The following is a 17,657-nucleotide window of genomic DNA, read 5'->3' as shown; positions in this document are numbered from 1 at the left end:
GATCATGACCTGAGCCGAAGGCAGCGGCTTAACCCAATGAGCCACCCAGGCGCCCCCTAATTAATTATTCTAAGTAACTAAATTATAATAAATTCTAATCAATTACTTACTGATTCTAATTAATTGTTTATGATTCCAATAAATTATTGATTCTGGTTAATTAATTACTTATTAATTAGTTGGTTCTGATCAATTACTTATTAATTAATAGTTATAAGTTAACTTTATAGTGGAGAAATTCAGCAAACACCATCTTAATGAAATGATGAAAGTTACATCACTAGTAGCAGGACAAATCAACGTCACATGCCTCCTGATATGATGCACTATGAAGGACACAGCAGTGCAACATGTGCCACAAGCACGGATCCTGAATCTAGACATAAGGGAACACTAAGTAATCCCAAACTGAGGCACATTCAACAAAGTAACTGGTACATATTTACCAAAAATGTCCAGATCATGAAAACCAAGAAGAAATGGAAGGACTGCTCCAAACTGAAACTCAAGTGACAAGATAACCAAATGTAATCAGTGACCCTGGATTGGTTCTTGTACCTCTAAAGGACATCACTGAGACAACTGGCAAAATCTGGATGGGGTCTATGGATTAGAAGACAGCATCGTATCAATGTTTACACTGTGGATATAGGAGAATGCCCTTGTTTTAAGGAACACACGCTGAAGTATTAAGTGGTAATAGGCATCATGTCTGAAACTTTTAAAATCTTAAGAAATATTATGGATAAATATAACAGAGAGAATGCTAAGGTAAATGGAGCATAGTAACAATTGGCTGATATGAGAGATGGGTACATAGGAGCTATCTGCACTATTCTTGAAATTTTCCTCTAGGTTTGAAATTATTTCAAAATAAAAAGTTTATCTAAAAAATCTGGGGAGGGGACTCCTGGGTGGCTCAGTGGGTTAAGCATCTGCCTTTAGTCATGATCCCAGGGTCCTGGGATCGAGTCCTGCACTGGGGTCCTTGCTCAGTGGGAAGCCTGCTTCTCCCTCTACTTGTGCTCTCTCTTTCTCTTTCTCTCTCTCTCTCACTCTCTCTCTCTCTCTGAGACAAATGAATAAAATCTTAAAAAAAACTGGGGAGGGGCGCCTGGGTGGTAAGTGGGTTGGGCCTCTGCCTTCAGCTCAGGTCGTGATCTCAGGGTCCTAGGATCGAACCCTGCATTGGGCTCTCTGCTCAGTGGGGAGCGTGCTTCCCCCCTTCTCTCTGCCTGCCTCTGCCTACTTGTGATCTCTCTCTCAAATAAATAAATAAACAAAATATTATTTTAAAAAAAAGCCTGGGGAGAAATATCAACGATTGCAATAAATGGACCTTATTTGGATCCTGATTCTAGAAACTATAAAAACAATTTTAAATCAATGGGGAAATTTTAATATTGACTGGATATTTGATAATATTAAAGAATCAGTGTTAAACGTTTAGGCATGTTAACGCCATTTTGATTCTTTTTTTTAAAAACCTTCATCTCTACATACTGAAATATTTATAAACATTAATTATTATTAAAATTATTTTTAAACTTAATTATTAAAATTAGGTTAAAGATGTCTGGGGCCTGCTTCAAATTAAGCGAGGGTGAGGAGACCATAAATTGACCCAAAGGTAAGACTTGCTCACACTGAGTGAGGGGAACATGGGGTTCATTATATTAATATCTCTACTTTTATATGTTTGAAATTTCCCATAATAAAAAATAAAATCCATTTGAAATATATTGCATTTTAAGTTCTTTCCTGTGTGTAGCGATGACCAACAGCAGTGCTGAACTGATTTTTTTTTTTAAGATTTTATTTATTATCCATTTGAGACAGAGAGAGAGAGAGATCACACAAGCCAGGGGGAGGGGCAGAGGGAGAGGGAGAAGAAGCAGGCTCCCCACTGAGCAGGGAACCCAACACGGGACTCGATCCCAGGACTCTGAGGATCATGACCTGAGCCAAAAGTAGACTCTCAAATGACTAAGCCACTCAGGCACCCCATGAACTACGTTCTGTTTTTTTTTTTTAAGATTTTATTTATTTATTTTAAAGTAAATGTTACACCCAACGTGGGGCTTGAACTCTCAACCCTGAGGCCAGGAGTCACATGCTCTACCTACTAAGCCTGCTAGGCGTCCCTGTGCTGAACTACTTTGATGGTGAAGGGAACCTCTTGAGTCCCAACGAGCCAGGCACAGGAATGAGGCTGTGCAGTGAGTGTCTCAGGAGGAGATAAAAGATGACAGGTCCGCAGGACACAGAACTGAATCTATTTCAAGACCTAGTCATGGGCACAGACCAATTCAAGGTAGTTGAACAGATTTGGTTTTTTTTTTTTAAGTCATCACACAGTCTCTGCAGCTGCAGCCACAATCTACAGAATGTTCCAGCAACCTAGATTCTTCCTTTTACAAGTGACCTGTTAGCTTAAAATTTCAGCAGCACTAAAACAAACCCCCCAAAAATATTACACTAAGCAAAGGAAGTTCTAAAAAAGAAAACCAGTTAGGAAGCCAAGTGAAAGACTGAAACACCACAAATTAGAAGTCAATTAAGGAAACACTTGGATGGAATTTTAACACACCAAGGCCAATTACAAATTTAAATGCACAGATTACAATGCAAGCTCACAGATCTGATGGGGAGACAAGTCATTTGTTCAGGAATTCTACTTCCTTTTGTGGCCTCCGGTCTTATGCACATTGATATTAATATTAGATGGAATATTCTTAGCTAGAAGTGACTCCCACCAAGTTTCAAATGAAAGAGAAATGGCAGTTGAACTCCTACCAAAACATGACAGCAGCGTGCAAAGCTGAAGGCCTCACACCACAGGCAGTCACAGACTTCCCCAGCAGAGACTGTGTTTAAAACAACTGTTGCCCCTGCTTGTCACATTTGCTGTTTTGTTCAGTCAATGTGACAGGCCAGGCACTAGGTTCAAACCAGTGAAGAGAACAGATGAGATCCAGGCTTCTCCATGGGGTGGTAGCTCTCCTGGGCCCCCACAGAATCCAACAAGAGTGTAAGACCTTCTGTCTCCTCTCCACCATTTGGACTGAACAAGGGAAGGGTCCTGTCAGCATGCAGCAGGTCTCCCTATGAAAAGGTTCCTGAACTCCAGAAGGATAGACCACAGCTTGGCTATACCCAAAAGAGCCCTCAAACATGTCTTCCTTACCCTCTGGCAAATCCAGCCCTGCTTTCCTTGACTGTACATGTTAAGCAGGAGTGAGAGGTTAAACGGAAGCTTTTCACTAGTTAAACACTTAGACTAGCAAATCCTTACATTCAAAACATCCCTCTCAGTTATGAAAGGGTTTACCAGGTACTCCTCATGGTTTGTTTCAATAGCCAAGTAGGGCTGTTTACAGTTGATAAAATTGGGGGCCACAGAGGTTTGGAGACTTTCTCCCATATTGACAGGGCTGATTATACAACTAACAAGATATTGTGGAAATGACAGTCAAAAATCTGAAAAGGTGAAAAAAAAGGCAAAACAAAACAAAAACAACCAACTAACCATTGTGGTTTCTGCTTGCTCTCCCTTGGACCAACCTCTCTGCCATGTTGTGAGGACGTTCAAGCAGCCCTTTGGAGAGGCCCATGTAGAGAGGCACTGAGGCCTCCCACCAACAGCCAGCACAACCTTGCCAGGCACATAAGCGAGCCATGTTCTGAGTGGAGCCTCTAGCCCTGGTCCAGCCTTCAGGGAACTGAAGCCCTCATGAGAAATCCCAAGGCAGAATCACTCCCAACTAACCATACATTCATGCATTCTGGCCCCACCAAAACCATGAGATAATATTTATTATTGTTTTAAGCCACTACATTTTAGGATGATTTGTTATGCAAGAGAAAATACACAGGGACACCAAGCCAACCTCTCTGAGGATGGAGAGTATGGCTGTGAGGAAGGGATAAGTCCAGCGGTGTGGGACAGATAAACACCACAATGAAGACAGAGATTGCCTGGAAACCCATCTCAGCTCAACAGAGGAAGAACTTTCTAACAGAGTTATCTAAGTAATACCAGCTTGTCTTGAAAGATAAAGGTCTGCTCTCTGTCACCAGAGAGGTTTGCTCAAAGGCTAGTGCTAATAGGACAAAGATGCCATAAGGAGAAGTCAATGAACTTCAAGTCAATGGTTGGACCAGATGACTTTTAAGTTCCTTTCCTACCAGAGAATCTTCCATACCATGCAACTTACCCAGGGACCTGGAAAATCTTCCTCCCCAGCTTCCCAGGCTCCAATGACCTGCTTGGGCAGTGTGTGTCTGGCTAACAGTTACTGAAAATTGATTTGTTCCAGGAGGAAACACATGAAACAACACATGAGCTACTGGTCCTACCCTCAAACCAGCTGCACACATACACGGACATACTGACACCAAGTACAAACCAGGGCTAACAGGGGAAAGGAGGCAAGAGGCCTGCAGCCCAAAGCCATTAACGTCTAGAAGTCCACAAAGGCAGTGAGTGCTGTGAGACACCCAGGTAAATGCAAGTGAGAGAGAACGCACTCTGGGAATCTGCTAGGGGGTTAGGAGTACCCTCATCTCCAGAAGGCAATGACTCAGTAAACTGGCAAGCAAAATAAATGCAAACTTAGGACAACTGCAAGACTCAGAAGAAGAAAATCACTTCTGTGCCTGCAACTGGCAAAATAATTTCACTTTCTCAAAATGGAAAATCCAAGGAAGGTGTCTTTCTTGTCACAGCATGTAAACAACATGGCATTGTAAACAACGCAGCCATTTAGTCCACTTGCAAGTCTCCCCAAACCAGGAATAGGAACACACCACTCGCCCATCTGTGGCTCCTCAGAAGCATCACCCAAATCAGCCACCAGCCTTCCTTCTGGGAGGCTGCCTGGACTCTGATCTCCAAGCCAACAGACATATCTGTGTCATGCCCACTGCCAGGCAGAAATCATCTTTAATAGCTCATCTCACTCCCAACTTCTTCCAATTGCTTCCTCGTCAAATTCTCAAGGAAGTTGGGGCTAAAAGGAATCCCACAGATCACCCAGTCCAGCCCCCTTATTTTCTAGATAAAGAGTGTGATCACTGGAAGGAAGGGTAGAGGCTGGGATAGACTGAATTATTTTTTCCCAATTCCTAATGTGCTCCCTGAATTACAATTACATGTCCACACCCTTCATCATGGGACTTTGGAGGGTCACCCACTACAGTGGGGAGTGGGTACCCTCTGACCCTACTGATATGAGATGGGGCCGTGTGCCTTGATTCAGCTGATGGAATATGGATCAGAGTGAAGGCATGCAGGCTTGAGCCAGGCGCTCCCTTTCCCACTCACCCTCCTATTCTTCTACCGTCATGGCGAGAAGACAGACTCTGCTAACCCACTTGTTTAAGGCAGAGGCGTGTCCCAGGTGCCACTACTGGAGGCAGATCTGCTCCAGCCATCTGCAGACAAGCACGAATAAATCACCCTTGCTTTAAACCTCTGAGTTTTGGGTGATTTATTTGGGGGCTGCCTGATCCAGGAGCACAAGTGAGCTGAGGACCCAGTTCTAACTCTCATCTACCCACTCCCCTATTAAGATGTACACAGAGCCCACTGTCACTAGGATGTGACAGTAGAGAAAGAAACCAGAAGATGATCTCAGAAAGGCAGAGATGAGGCTGGTCCTGAGGGTAAGCACGGTTGTATGTGTTTGGGATGAATGGACAATGAAAAGGAGTGTCTCGTACCCAAATGCAAGGTACATGTCAGCAGTCTTTGTCAGCAACTTAACTCTCTGCTTTTGATTTCCCCCTGCCTTCTCTTAGGCTTTTGCTGTCATTCTTTTTGCAAGCAGACGGCTTACTAGCCAGTTACAGAAGGCTGGAGATGTGGGGAGGGAACTTGGAGGTCTGTCTCCTTGGATTAACTTCCCACAGTCCCAGGTGACGGAGCTGCAGGTAGACCCAGAAAATGGCAGAGTGCCCTAGATGGTCAATATGGATGCTGTTCAAATGGGTTTGATTTTCAAGCCTGCATATATGGTGCCAGAATGCCAAGACCAGTCAGCGGGGAAAGGACAGTCTCTTCAACAAATGGTCCTGGGAAAACTGAATGCCTACAAGCAAAAGGAGGAAATTGGAGCCTTAACTGACTCCAGGGTTGGGTTAAGACAAGTATAAGAGGAGCTTGGAACATGTTTTCAAGCTAGACCCAGGAAACACCATCGGGGTCCTACCCAAAAGACCCCAGAGCCAACTGAAGAGGCCCACATGCTGGCAAAGACAAGGTAGGACAATATGAACATCATTAAGGGCAATAGAACAGGGGGCTGAAACACAGCAAACATGTTTGTATCCATGAGATGATAGTGTTTTAAGATTTTTTTTCTTAAAGATTTTTTATTTATTTGACAGAGAGAGCGATCACAAGTAGGCAGAGGGGCAGGCAGAGAGAGAGGGGAAAGCAGGCTCCCTGCTGAGCAGAAAGTCTGATGCAGGGCTCCATCCCAGGACCCTGAGATCATGACTTGAGCCAAAGACAGAGGCTTAACCCACTGAGCCACCCAGGCAACCCCCCCCTTTTTTTATAAGATTTTTTTAAATTATTTATTTGACAGAGAGAGAGATCACAAGTAGGCAGAGAGGCAGGTAGAGAGAGAACGGGATATGAGATGATAGTGGGTTTTGTTTTGTTTTGTTTTTAAAGATTTTATTTATTTATTTGACAGAAAGAGATCACAAGTAGGCAGAGAGAAAGAGAGGGAAGCAGGCTCCCTGCTGAGCAGAAAGCCCTACTCGGGACTCGACCCCAGGACCCTGAGATCATGACCTGAGCTGAAGGCAGCAGCTTAACCCACTGAGCCACCCAGGCACCTGAGATGATAGTGTTTTAGAGAAAACAAATGAAATGGATTGGTAACCACTAGAAGATAAGAAACAATTTGTGATTTTGAGAGCTTGTGATTAAAAGGAAAGAATCAAGAATTTATTCTGCCTTTCCTGTGTGAACTATAGCCTGTGGGTAACTGGAGTAGTAGATGAGGGGAGGTTTCTCTTCCTAGAGGTATTCCTGCTAATAAATAAGGAAGAAATAATAGAATTACACGAATCAAAGACTGGTTATCACCAGCAGCTAACATCACAAACCAAGAAGCCACCAGATATTATGAGCTCCTGATGGAAGAACACATCATCACTTGATCAAGTTTCTAGATCCATCTGTCAAATTAAAGAACTGCGGAGGACATGTTAACCTACACGAAGAGAATGCAATCAGCAAAATCCAGACTGTGTGAAATTCTGTGGGTAGACCTTACTTGGGTCCTGATACAAATGAATCAAAAAAAAAAATACTTTATGACATTTGAGACAACAGAAACTGCGAACACCAAATATTTGATGATAATAAGGAATTATTAATTGTAGTGTCACAATGGTATTGTGGATATGTTCTTAAAAATCCTTATCTTCTGGGTGGCTCAGTGGGTTAAAGCCTCTGCCTTTGGCTCAGGTCACGATCCACGGGTCCTGGGATCAAGCCCCACGTCGGGCTCTCTGCTCGGCGAGGAGCCTGCTTTCCCCTCCCTCTCTCTGCCTGCCTCTATGCCTACTTGTGATCTCAATCTTTAAATAAATAAATAAATAAAATATTTTTTTTAAAAATCCTTATCCTCTAGAGATACATATTGAAACACTTACAGGTGAAATGTGATATGTGGGATTCACTTGAAATGGTATTGGCAGGTGGAGGGCTGAGATGAAAGAAGATTGGCCAGAAAGTTAATAATTGCTGAAACTGGGTGATGGGTGTATAGGGGTTTGTTATACTACTGTCTACTCTCATATATGTTTAAAATTCTTCATATCAAAGCATTTTAAATACAAATGAGTACAATGAGCTGTCAGTACTGTCACATATCCTTGGCTCATGCTGAGCCTCAGAGAAGGAGCTAAAAATCTGAGCAATGTGTATCTTCTGTGTTCATTTGATTCTCCTGGCAATTCAGTTACTCCCCATGGTCTACTGTAATAGTCCCAGGCTGTATATTGGGTCTTTACAAATGGGAAAAGATTAAAATGACAAAGAGTCTTCTATTTAAAAAAAAAAAAAAAAAAAAAAAAGGACTTCACTGGAATTTGAGAATCTACTAAGTAGAAGGCACTATGTACAGCACCCAAAGGGAAGCTACAGCAGGAAGACACAGCCCCAGGCTCTAGAGGGGAGGAGCCAGGTGTTAATCTAAAGGAAGGAGACAAACCAACATCATTCTAATAGGGGTGCACAGCCAAATGACATAATACACAAAAGGAGCATCAAAGGAAGGATGGCTCTGCCAGCTCAGCTCATTGCAGGGGAATGCAGGCAGGTTCACCCTGAGATGACTTGGAATTAAGACTGTCAGCTAGGATGTCAGTAGCAATGAAGAGAGCTCCTGGCTGAAAGGATGGCTGGTGCAGACATCTGAAGGGGAGTCTGAAGGGCATGCGGTGTGCAGAGGGAGGAAAAAGGCAAGTCTGGCAGAAGATGGGTCAAGGCCAAGGGACCAAGAGAGAGGGAAAGAGGGAAGGGGCACTCAGCTGGGCAGGGCGGTGAGGGGTGAGCCCAGGAAGAACACACACTGTATTTTGGGAAGACGGGACCTACTGCAGCTTCAAAAGACAACACGATCTGGCGCTGTCCTACGCGGCAAGCTCAGCAGTGCCATATGCCCTCTTCTTGGTTAGGCAATGGCCCAGCAATGCAGATCAAATGGTGTGAGTCAAGATTGTTAAATTGGCCTTCAGTGCGCGGCGCTGCGACCGAGCGTGTGATGAGGTGTCAAGACAAGTGGAACTCAGTGATCAGGACTCTTAAAAACAGAAACAGACGCGGGAAAGAGTCCCATGTAAAAGAAAACACACACACAGAGCACCCAGCATGACCCTGAAACGCATCAACAGTTTGCTTCATGGGTCTGGTTATGAAAGGAGCCTCTTAAAGCCACATCTCTGTGTGGCGACACTTGGAATGTGTGATTCACCACCCATCAAAGCTGCCGATTTCAATTCTGTTCAGGATGTTTCTTACCATCTCCTGCTCCCTGTATGGCAGTTACAGGGGAGTATATTTCTCTCCACCTAGCATAAGCAGACATTGATCTGGGTTTAAGGAACCCCGCACCCTTTGCACAGATCTGTCTTTCTTTGCTCATGCGGTTTGCCAGCTATACCCTAGAAGACGACAGGAGGCATGGGAGCTGCTTGCTTAAACACCCAGCTCCCTGGGAGCTCCCCCACGGCACTGGGTCCAAACCTGCTGGTTTTTTACCAAATGGCCGGGATGGGTACGGATTTCCCTCCTTCCCTCCCTCCTCCATGCAGTGGTTTCATGATGGTATGCATGTCTGTCTCCCACACTGCCTTACAGATTGTTGCCCTCGATAAATGATACAACCAGAGCTGGTATATGCTTACTGTCACAAATATTCCAGACTGCTCATCAGGCCCCAGTCTTGGATTAACAGACCCTCCCCAAAGGAGACACCAGGGTCAGTAGCAGCTGAAGAACTCACACCACACATTCCATCAAAGGCACAGAAGTACTTGCAGAGGAGGAAGAACATGTGGCAAGTGGCCCCTAGTCATATGCAAAATCAAGTCACCAAAGGTGTCTCCCAGGGAAGGTCTAGATGACAAAAGCATCTATGAAACAATAAAGGGACAAGCAGTGCGGCCAGAGGCTCCATAGAGAAGTCCCTCAGGCACACAGAGCAGTGGGCCACACCCACACTCTGCAAGACTGGTGTGTTTTCTCTGATGGGTGGTAAGAAGCCAGGCCTGGTGTTACTGAAGTCTGCAAGGAGGAAGAAGTCAGAGCTATGCAGAAAAGAATGAACACAGCTGGCCTGAGACCACTTATCCTTTGAGAGATTTGCCCTGGGCTGGCATCTGAGAGTCTGGATTTGGGGAGGGCCCCCCCACTCACTGACTGCTACCAGTGGCTCACTGTGCCTAAACTACTTGCACAAACCCCCGGTCTTTGCAGAATACCTGCTTTCATTCCGGCAGTCTGGACGGTGGGTGTGAGCCAGGCAGACGGCGCCCATGTGGTCAGCCCCCTCCACCCCCCGGCAGCAAAAACCATGGCCACTGAGTCTCTGATGAACTTCTCTGGCTGCCAACCTTTCCCACGTGTTGTCGCAACTCATTGCTGGAGGAACCGAGTGTGACCTGTGTGACTCCAAGGGGTGAGGACCCTCAGAGGCTCGCCCATGGTTTCCCCAGACTTCACCCCCCATGTCCTTCCCCCTTTTGCTGATGGGGCTTTGCCCCCTTTCACTGTAATAAAGCACAGCTATGAACACAAATAGATGCTGAGTCCTAGGAGTCCTCCCAGCTCCTTAGGGAACCTGGAGGGTTCGTCTTGGAGATCCCAACACAGGGCCCCAGCCAGAGGCTCGGCCTCAGCCAGAGGCTCCGCCCCATGAGGAGGGTGGAGTCTGTGAGCTATCCCCTGGGGCTCTCGTGAACTCCCTCTTCTCCCTCCATATATCGGAACCATGCTTCTGGCCTGCGCTCCTCCCTGAAACGGTGAACTAGACATCGCTCTGACACCTCAGAGAACCCCACAGATGTGAGGGCCTGTTATTCGATTGGATTTAGGGTGGAGGCGTCACTTCTGACCCATGGCCTGCTTCCCACAGAGTCTTGCACGTGGAGGGCATGCAAAGCAAACCTTCTGGTGCGCAGGAAACTAGTTGAAGGCGCTATAAGGTTGAGACAAGCCCTTTTAATAGCTTTACCTTCGCTCCCTGTTCCTCCAACCACTGCCACACTTTACAAAGTGACAAGTCATCTTAGGTATACACAGATCATGTACCTAGACAGTTGCAACCCTATGGAAATAGAACTAGGACAACAGAAAGAGGCTACTGTTTCACTGAAGAGCCTCTTTCAACACAGTCGAATCTGTCAACATAATATATCCAGATAATCTGCATTTCATAACTGTATCTGGCAGTCCGGGCTTCAGCCGGCAATCTCCCACTTATCCTCCCAATCTCATTCCAGCAAACAACTTTTTGAAACTGAAAACAAATTAAGAAAAACCCAAGTTTGGCATTAACATCCTTGGCTTTCTGAAATCTCATAAAATTGCAGGCAATTCTCATTCATTCACTCATGCTTCCATTCAAATTAGCCAAACCACTGAGAACATATCCACGGCAAAGCACCTGCGAGGCTCCATGGGGAAGACAAAGAAGATGCCGAACTTGGCCATGGTGTTCCTTTGGCACAAAAGCTGTCTGCAGAGATGCCCACACAGTGTGTGTGTGTGTGTGTGTGTGGCTCCCAGAGAAGGAAGACATGGCCCTGGGATCAGTCATGGGCCACTGTGGATATTTCAAACAGGAAAAAACCCATGCAGGGATGTATGAACATAAGGGGTGTAACTGTTGAAAACGAAGATTAGAGTAGACAAGGCAAGTCCGGGGCCCTGTTGGGTGGGGAGTTAGCACCACAGTGGCGGGGCGCTGTCCAGGGCAGAGGCTGGAAGCTGGGCCATTAGTGCAGCAGAAGGCAGACCTGACCCACAATTTGGCCCTAGGAACAGAGCAGAGGGACTAAAGGAGAAAGACAGGCAGGGCTCGCGATTCCATCTGATGTCAGAATAGAGGAGGAGGAGGCAGCAAGCATGACTCAGAGGTTTTCAGCTATTCATAGAAAGAGAAAAGTTAGCAGGAGCAGGAGGCTTGGTGGGGAAAATTACAATTCATGTCACTAGACTTTGCTAAGAACATTGGTGTGTACAGTGCTCTTTCAAAATATGCTGCCAGGCCACTCATGACCTCCTGGCTAAATGTTAAGAAAATACACTTCAAGCAAATGTGGACATGTTATCAGCCTGTGCGTCCCTTTTCAGCTTCCCAGTGGTCTTACAGTATGAAATACTGGATGATATTTTAAAGGAAAGCTGAATCCAAGATGATAAGGCCACCATCTTCTAGGGCAGAGACCCCGGTGGCTTAACCTGTAGACTTGTTCTCTCGGGTCCACTTTGCGGCTGCAGAGTCTTTCCCATCCCCGTCCTTCAAGGATTCCCTAGAGTGACGTTAAGAACACTACTATTTCCTGGCACCCCGTCTCCATGAAAGTTTGCCTTTCAGAGATGGTCTCACCGGAAGAATGAATAAATGATCCCTCCTAGAGTCAAAGATGTCTTGGTCTTCTCTTACCTGACCTTCTCTTACCTTACCTGACCTACAGTGGACCCAGCTCAGCAAACACTCAACACTCTTTCCCAGCCAGAAGACTCAAAATTTATTCTTACTCAACCGCAGCCTTCTTTCTTACAGATCCAGGCTAATTTCTTTGAGGTCTTCCTTGCTAACTGGCCTAGCCATGCCTACCCGTGCAGATCAGTCAAAACAACAAATAAATCAAAACAAACGCTTCTGTTTGAAATCGTTTCCTAGGAAACAAATGTCATTTATAGTGCCACCACAGAGGCAACTGGCATAAACAAACCAGAATTTTGCTTAACCCAATCAATTTTGTCATTAATATGGAGAAAGTTCGTGCGTGGAACACTCTTGCCCTAAGGACTTGCTGAAGTGATACTGTGGAAAATTCCACAGCACTTGGGAATTCTTCCCTAACTTCATGTAATCCCATGTTTGCTATGAGAGGAGAACTGGGGATAAAATTTGTTAAATGGAAACTAATAACCCAAAGACCATGTTCTCTTTGTGTCCAAACAGACATGTGATTAATCGTGCCTTAATCGTGCCAGCGATAGAATAAGAACCTCATTTTTTGTTATTGAGATTCCTAGCATATTGCTGGAAATAAAAACCTGCCAACAATTGCTGATACTTCCCGGAAATTGTTTCTATATGTGACAATATTTACAAAGAGGGTCTTTTAATCCTGATTATAGGACTGTAACCAAGCCCAGCTGTTGGCACGAGGTACTTCCTCCCTTAGAATAAGCTTAAGTGATCAAATGAGTTTCTCAAGCAAAATCCAGGGCAGAAGTACCTGAGAAAGCCACACTTCACAAAGAAATTCTAATCCAAACCTCCACTGATTTTCCACTAAGGTACAAATAATGGGGATAGAAACTTGGGTCAAGACTGTGAGATACCATAGCATACCCACTTGATTGGTAAAATCAATGCAGACAATACCAAGTGCTGCAAAGGATACGGGTCCACAAAACCTCCTGACTTCCAGTGAGAGTATAAACATTGGAACGACTGTTTTGGAAAACAGTTTGGCGTTATGTAAGGTGAGCCTTCACATTCCTATAACCCAGCGATTTCACCCAAGAGAAACTCCTGGACATGTACAAGAACTGTCATGGTCAGGGGCCCCTGGGTGGCTCGGGTCATGATCCCGGAGTCCTGGGGTCAAGCCCTGCGTCAGGCCCCCTGCTCAGTAGGGAGCTTGTTTCTCCCTCTCCCTCTGGCTCCTGCTCCCCTGCTTATGCTTTCTCTCTCTCTCCTCTGTCAAATACATAAATAAAATCTTAAAAAAAAAAAAAAAAAGAACTGTCATGGTCAGCCATCAAGAGGAGAACTAAATAGAGAAATAAAAAGTGACACACTCATGTCCTGGATTGTTACAAAGCTGTCAGAATAAGTCCCCCCAAATCACATATTGTGCAATACCCTATTTTATAAAGTAAAAATGGCTGAAATGAAAAGTATGAGGCTTTTAGAACTGCATATAGATGAGATAAAACTGAACAAAAAGGAAAGAAAGAGGACAGTGATGCAAATTTGGGGTGGTGGTTACCCTGGAGTGGGACAGGCTGGAGGATGGAAGAGGGTAGGGAACACAAGAAATAGGGGTCCACATTTTCTCTGAAGATATTTCTCTGAACACCAGGCTTCACGTAGTTAGAGAAAAAAAAAAAAGAGTAATAAAACAAAATTAGAGTGGTCTTTCCAAAAAGGAAGCTTGCAAGGGAAATGGCTCTGATTCCTTCTCCACCAGGCTCATCACCCTCACAAGTTAAACCCAGCTCTCCCTGCCCCTACGGGAGAGAGCTCATGAATAAAAATTCACTCTGTCTTCAGCTCACAAGCACTTGAATCTTGCCTCTCTTCTAGCCACACACATTTGGAGAACCACCCAGGGACGCCTGGGTGACTCAGTTGGTTAAGGTCTGCCTTTGGCTCAGTTCATCATCCCGGGGTCCTGGAATCAAGCCCAGCAGCGGGTTCCCTGCTCAGTGGAGAGCCTTCTTCTCCCTCTCCTTCTGCCTGCTGCTCTCCCTACTTGTGCTCACTCTCTCTCTGTCAAATAAATAAAAAAGAAATCTTAAAAAAAATAAAAAAAGAACCGCTGAGAGCTGGAATTCCAGGCAGGGTAAGAAGAGAACACACACAGCACATACACATACAGCACCGGGCACAGACAGAGCCGCGTACCCCACACTGCTGCCATCAGGGCTATGAGCCACAGGCCTGGAGGGTGCTCTGTCCCCAGCACAGAGGGCAGCCCAGAGGGTTTTCCAGAAGGTGCAACAAGAGTTGGGCTCCACCTTGGAAGGGCTTCTTCTGCACTTGGGAGACTCACTCATCTCCCCAGGCATCTGGGCGCCTCCCGCGAGGGAGGCCCCTCTGGACGAGCTGCGGAAGGTTTGTTCTTTCGACCTCGGTTTCCTTTCCTCTAAAATGGGAATGAGGACATTTTCATGGAAAGACACATGTAGGACTATGATGGCACGGGGCTGTCCTAATGTAGGGAATCATTCATTTTACCCAGACAAGTCAAGCCACAGTTCTGCCCACCTTGGAGCCTAGAAATGTCCAAAAACAAAGCTACAGAGCTGGACTGTGCAAGCACACACACCAGAAACTTGCTCCCACCCCCCTCCACCCCCTCAAACCAGTATCTGTCCCCACAACCTTATCAGCAAGCAGTAAGAATTTTTCTTGTTGCCCAGAGAATCTGCACCTTTGAGATAACCTTGAAATGCCAACTGTCTACACAGTTATTTTAGAGAAAAGAAAATGGGACCTCTTTGCTCTTTCAATTAGAATAAAACAAAACAAAATTGCATGGGGTCAGATTTTACTTCCACTAGAAATGTGGGACCCTTATAAACATTACCTTGACCCCTCTAGGTTAGTAGTACCTGGTAAACACAGATAACTCAACAATGCGAACTCAAGCATGAGTGGACATTAAGACACAGATCTGGGACAGGCACAGAGCCTGGAGTAAAACAGGCCCAGGTCAGATTCTCTCTCCATTGCTAGTGTGGCCAGTCCACAGCTGACAGTGGCATATTTATAGCAAATCGCTGATGATCCCTACCACTGCGTGTCTTGCTGAAATGTTTACACACCTAAGAGAGAATGGTAAGTGGGATAAAAACACCCTTTGGAAAAGAATCGTTTCTTGTTTGGTTGCCTAACTATAAGAACGCTATGTTCTGTGTGATCTGGAGGGAGCAGCTGAGGGGCACCAAGATACCACATGAGAAAGGCACAGGAGAAATATTTGTCACTTTTCTCCCCTGCCAGGAATTAATGACAGTGATTCCTGTTTTGGAGTGGGAACCATCGCTTAAATTCAATGGAGCTCCCCAATTATCAAGGGCATCATAGACTCAACAATCCTCCAGAAGCTATGTTCCAAAAATGCTAGGAAGGATCCTACAAACCCTATAGTGAGTGACCTGAAGGGATACGGCCTGACCAAGTGAAGTCACGGAAGTGACCTGGGTTGCACTAGACAGCAAGGCAGGGCCCTCCTGTTTGCAAAGACAATGGAGCAGTCCTTCTCAGACTGTGGTCTGGAGCAGCAGTATCTGGGAACTTGTGAGAAATGCCAAAGCTTGGATCCTCCTAGACCCCTAGACTGCATCAGAAATTCGGCAGAGAGGCAAGTACTCGGTGTTTCAACAAGCTTTCCAAGGGAATTCTAATGCCGGCTCAGGTTTGAACAAATGGCACAGAGTGATCTGAGATCTCAAAGTTGAAACCGACTCTCCCCAGTAAACATTCTAAGGCACTAGCCTAAGAAAGGAGAGAAGCTTCTGGTATCTTTTTCCCTTTCATCGGGCAGACAGTGCTAGCTATCTCACCACTGGACTTCAATTTTGAATCCCATGCTGATTCTGCGATAAGGAAGGTGGCGGTGGGCTGCTTCTGGTTCTCCACAGAATGCTAGGATGGGCCCCTAAAACATAGGCGCTGTATCTGATACAACTGGAATTCTTTGCCCATCCCAAGGCCTGGCCCCCAGGGGCGTCAGGAAAAGTGGAAAATAAACTAAGTGACCAGCTAAGGGGAGGGAGAACAATCAGTCCTTTCCACAGTGGGTCCCAAGGACCGAACAAGGTGATTGTTCCCCTCAATCCCTAACACGATGACCTTAGATCCTGAACCAGAATCAAAGACTTTGGGGAACTGACACCGTTTGGCTGCGCGAGGCTCCACTACCACCAAGACCAGAGGGGCCCTGAGGCCCCAGGTCACTCTCATTCCACCTCCCCACTCACTCCTTAAACCCAAGCTGGTGGGGGAGGTGTGATGGTCAGGGCCCCCAGCCTTCGCAGGCTGGTCAGAGATATTTTTTCTCCTGCTAGAGTCCATGTTCCCAAACATCCCTCGGCTAGTGGAAGTGTCCTCCACACCTAGACAACCTCTGTCACCATCAGGGCAGCATCACCACCCTCCAACCTCAGATGCCCCAATGTGGCACCCGCATACCTGTAGTAAGACAGCAGACCATTGCTGAGCACGAACCAACGGCGCTGGTAGCCTTTCAGGTAGTTGGTCCATTTCAGCAGCCAGCCCTTGAAGCTGTCCAGAGGCAGTAAGACCTTGGGCGCCGTGGAGGTCGTGCCAGTCCCTGACATTGGAACCCCAAGAGACGCCTTGGCCTGTCCGGGTCGCAGCAGGGGCGGGGGCTTTGACACCGCCAGCGACCCCAGCTCGGGTTTGGTCCAGGGCGCACTCCCCACTACTGGCCCCAGTGCTGGCAGCTGCTCTGATGAGGCCTTGGGGCAGGTTCCAGCCCCTACACTTGAGCCCAACTCTGGCCAGGGCCCTGACCCCCGCCCCAAACCCAGCAGCAGTTCTGTTCCCTGTCTGGACTCTGGCCTTGGCTCAGACGTCTTCTCAGACACAGGCTCCAATCTTGGCACCGGCTCAGAAAGTGGCTCCGGCACCTGTTCTGACACCGGCTGCCGCTCGAGCTTCGGCACAGGCTGGGGCGGAGGCTTGGGCTGGGGCTTGGGCTCCGGCCCGGGGCCAGGCGTGGAAACGCTCATGGTCGGCGCCGCCGTGTGGCAGGACAGGCAGGGGACAACCGTGAACAGCGACGAGAGTCCGCGGGAGCGGCCGCCACAGCCGCTGCCTCGGCACAGAGCGGCCGCTTTCCCCATAGAGCCCGCCGACCCGAGCGCGGCGGAGTCGCGGGGAGGGGGAAGCGGGAGGCGGGGGCCGGGGGCGGGGCCGGGGGCGCCGTCACGAGCGCGCGGCACGGGGCGGGGGCGCGCGCAGGTCCCCTCGCGGCCCCGTGCGCCCCGAGCCGCCAGCGCCCGCCGACTGTTGTCTTCCCCGCGCGCAGAGGGCCGGAGTTGGTCCAGTTGTCCCTCCCTTGCGTCGCCAGAGCTGGGCTCAGGTCTGGCCCTTGGAAGGGGCCCTGGAAACACCTGTGGCGCTAGAGCTTCGCGGGCG

The 17,657-nt window shown here is 47.0% G+C and overlaps 1 protein-coding gene across 3 annotated transcripts in view; it reads right to left on the bottom strand.

The window, feature by feature from the left end:
* Nucleotides 1-17,401, bottom strand: part of OSBP2 (oxysterol binding protein 2) — a 158,199-nt gene extending 140,798 nt beyond the window's left edge. For 2 of the 3 annotated variants that reach the window (XM_032883432.1, XM_032883433.1), the window contains exon 1: nucleotides 16,686-17,401. In XM_032883432.1, coding sequence (XP_032739323.1) covers nucleotides 16,686-17,362 — 677 coding nt within the window. In that variant the 5' untranslated portion in view covers nucleotides 17,363-17,401. The remainder of the gene's footprint in view (nucleotides 1-16,685) is intronic. The other variant, XM_032883434.1, reaches the window with a different exon arrangement.
* Nucleotides 17,402-17,657: the final 256 nt, after the last annotated feature.

This window comes from Lontra canadensis, unplaced genomic scaffold (genome assembly GCF_010015895.1).
Source record: "Lontra canadensis isolate GAN:19392208 unplaced genomic scaffold, GSC_riverotter_1.0 scaffold87, whole genome shotgun sequence".
Classification (NCBI taxonomy): domain Eukaryota; kingdom Metazoa; phylum Chordata; class Mammalia; order Carnivora; family Mustelidae; genus Lontra; species Lontra canadensis.
The sequence above is the reverse complement of the archived record's forward strand: the minus strand, read 5'-3'. Positions and strand labels throughout refer to the sequence as shown.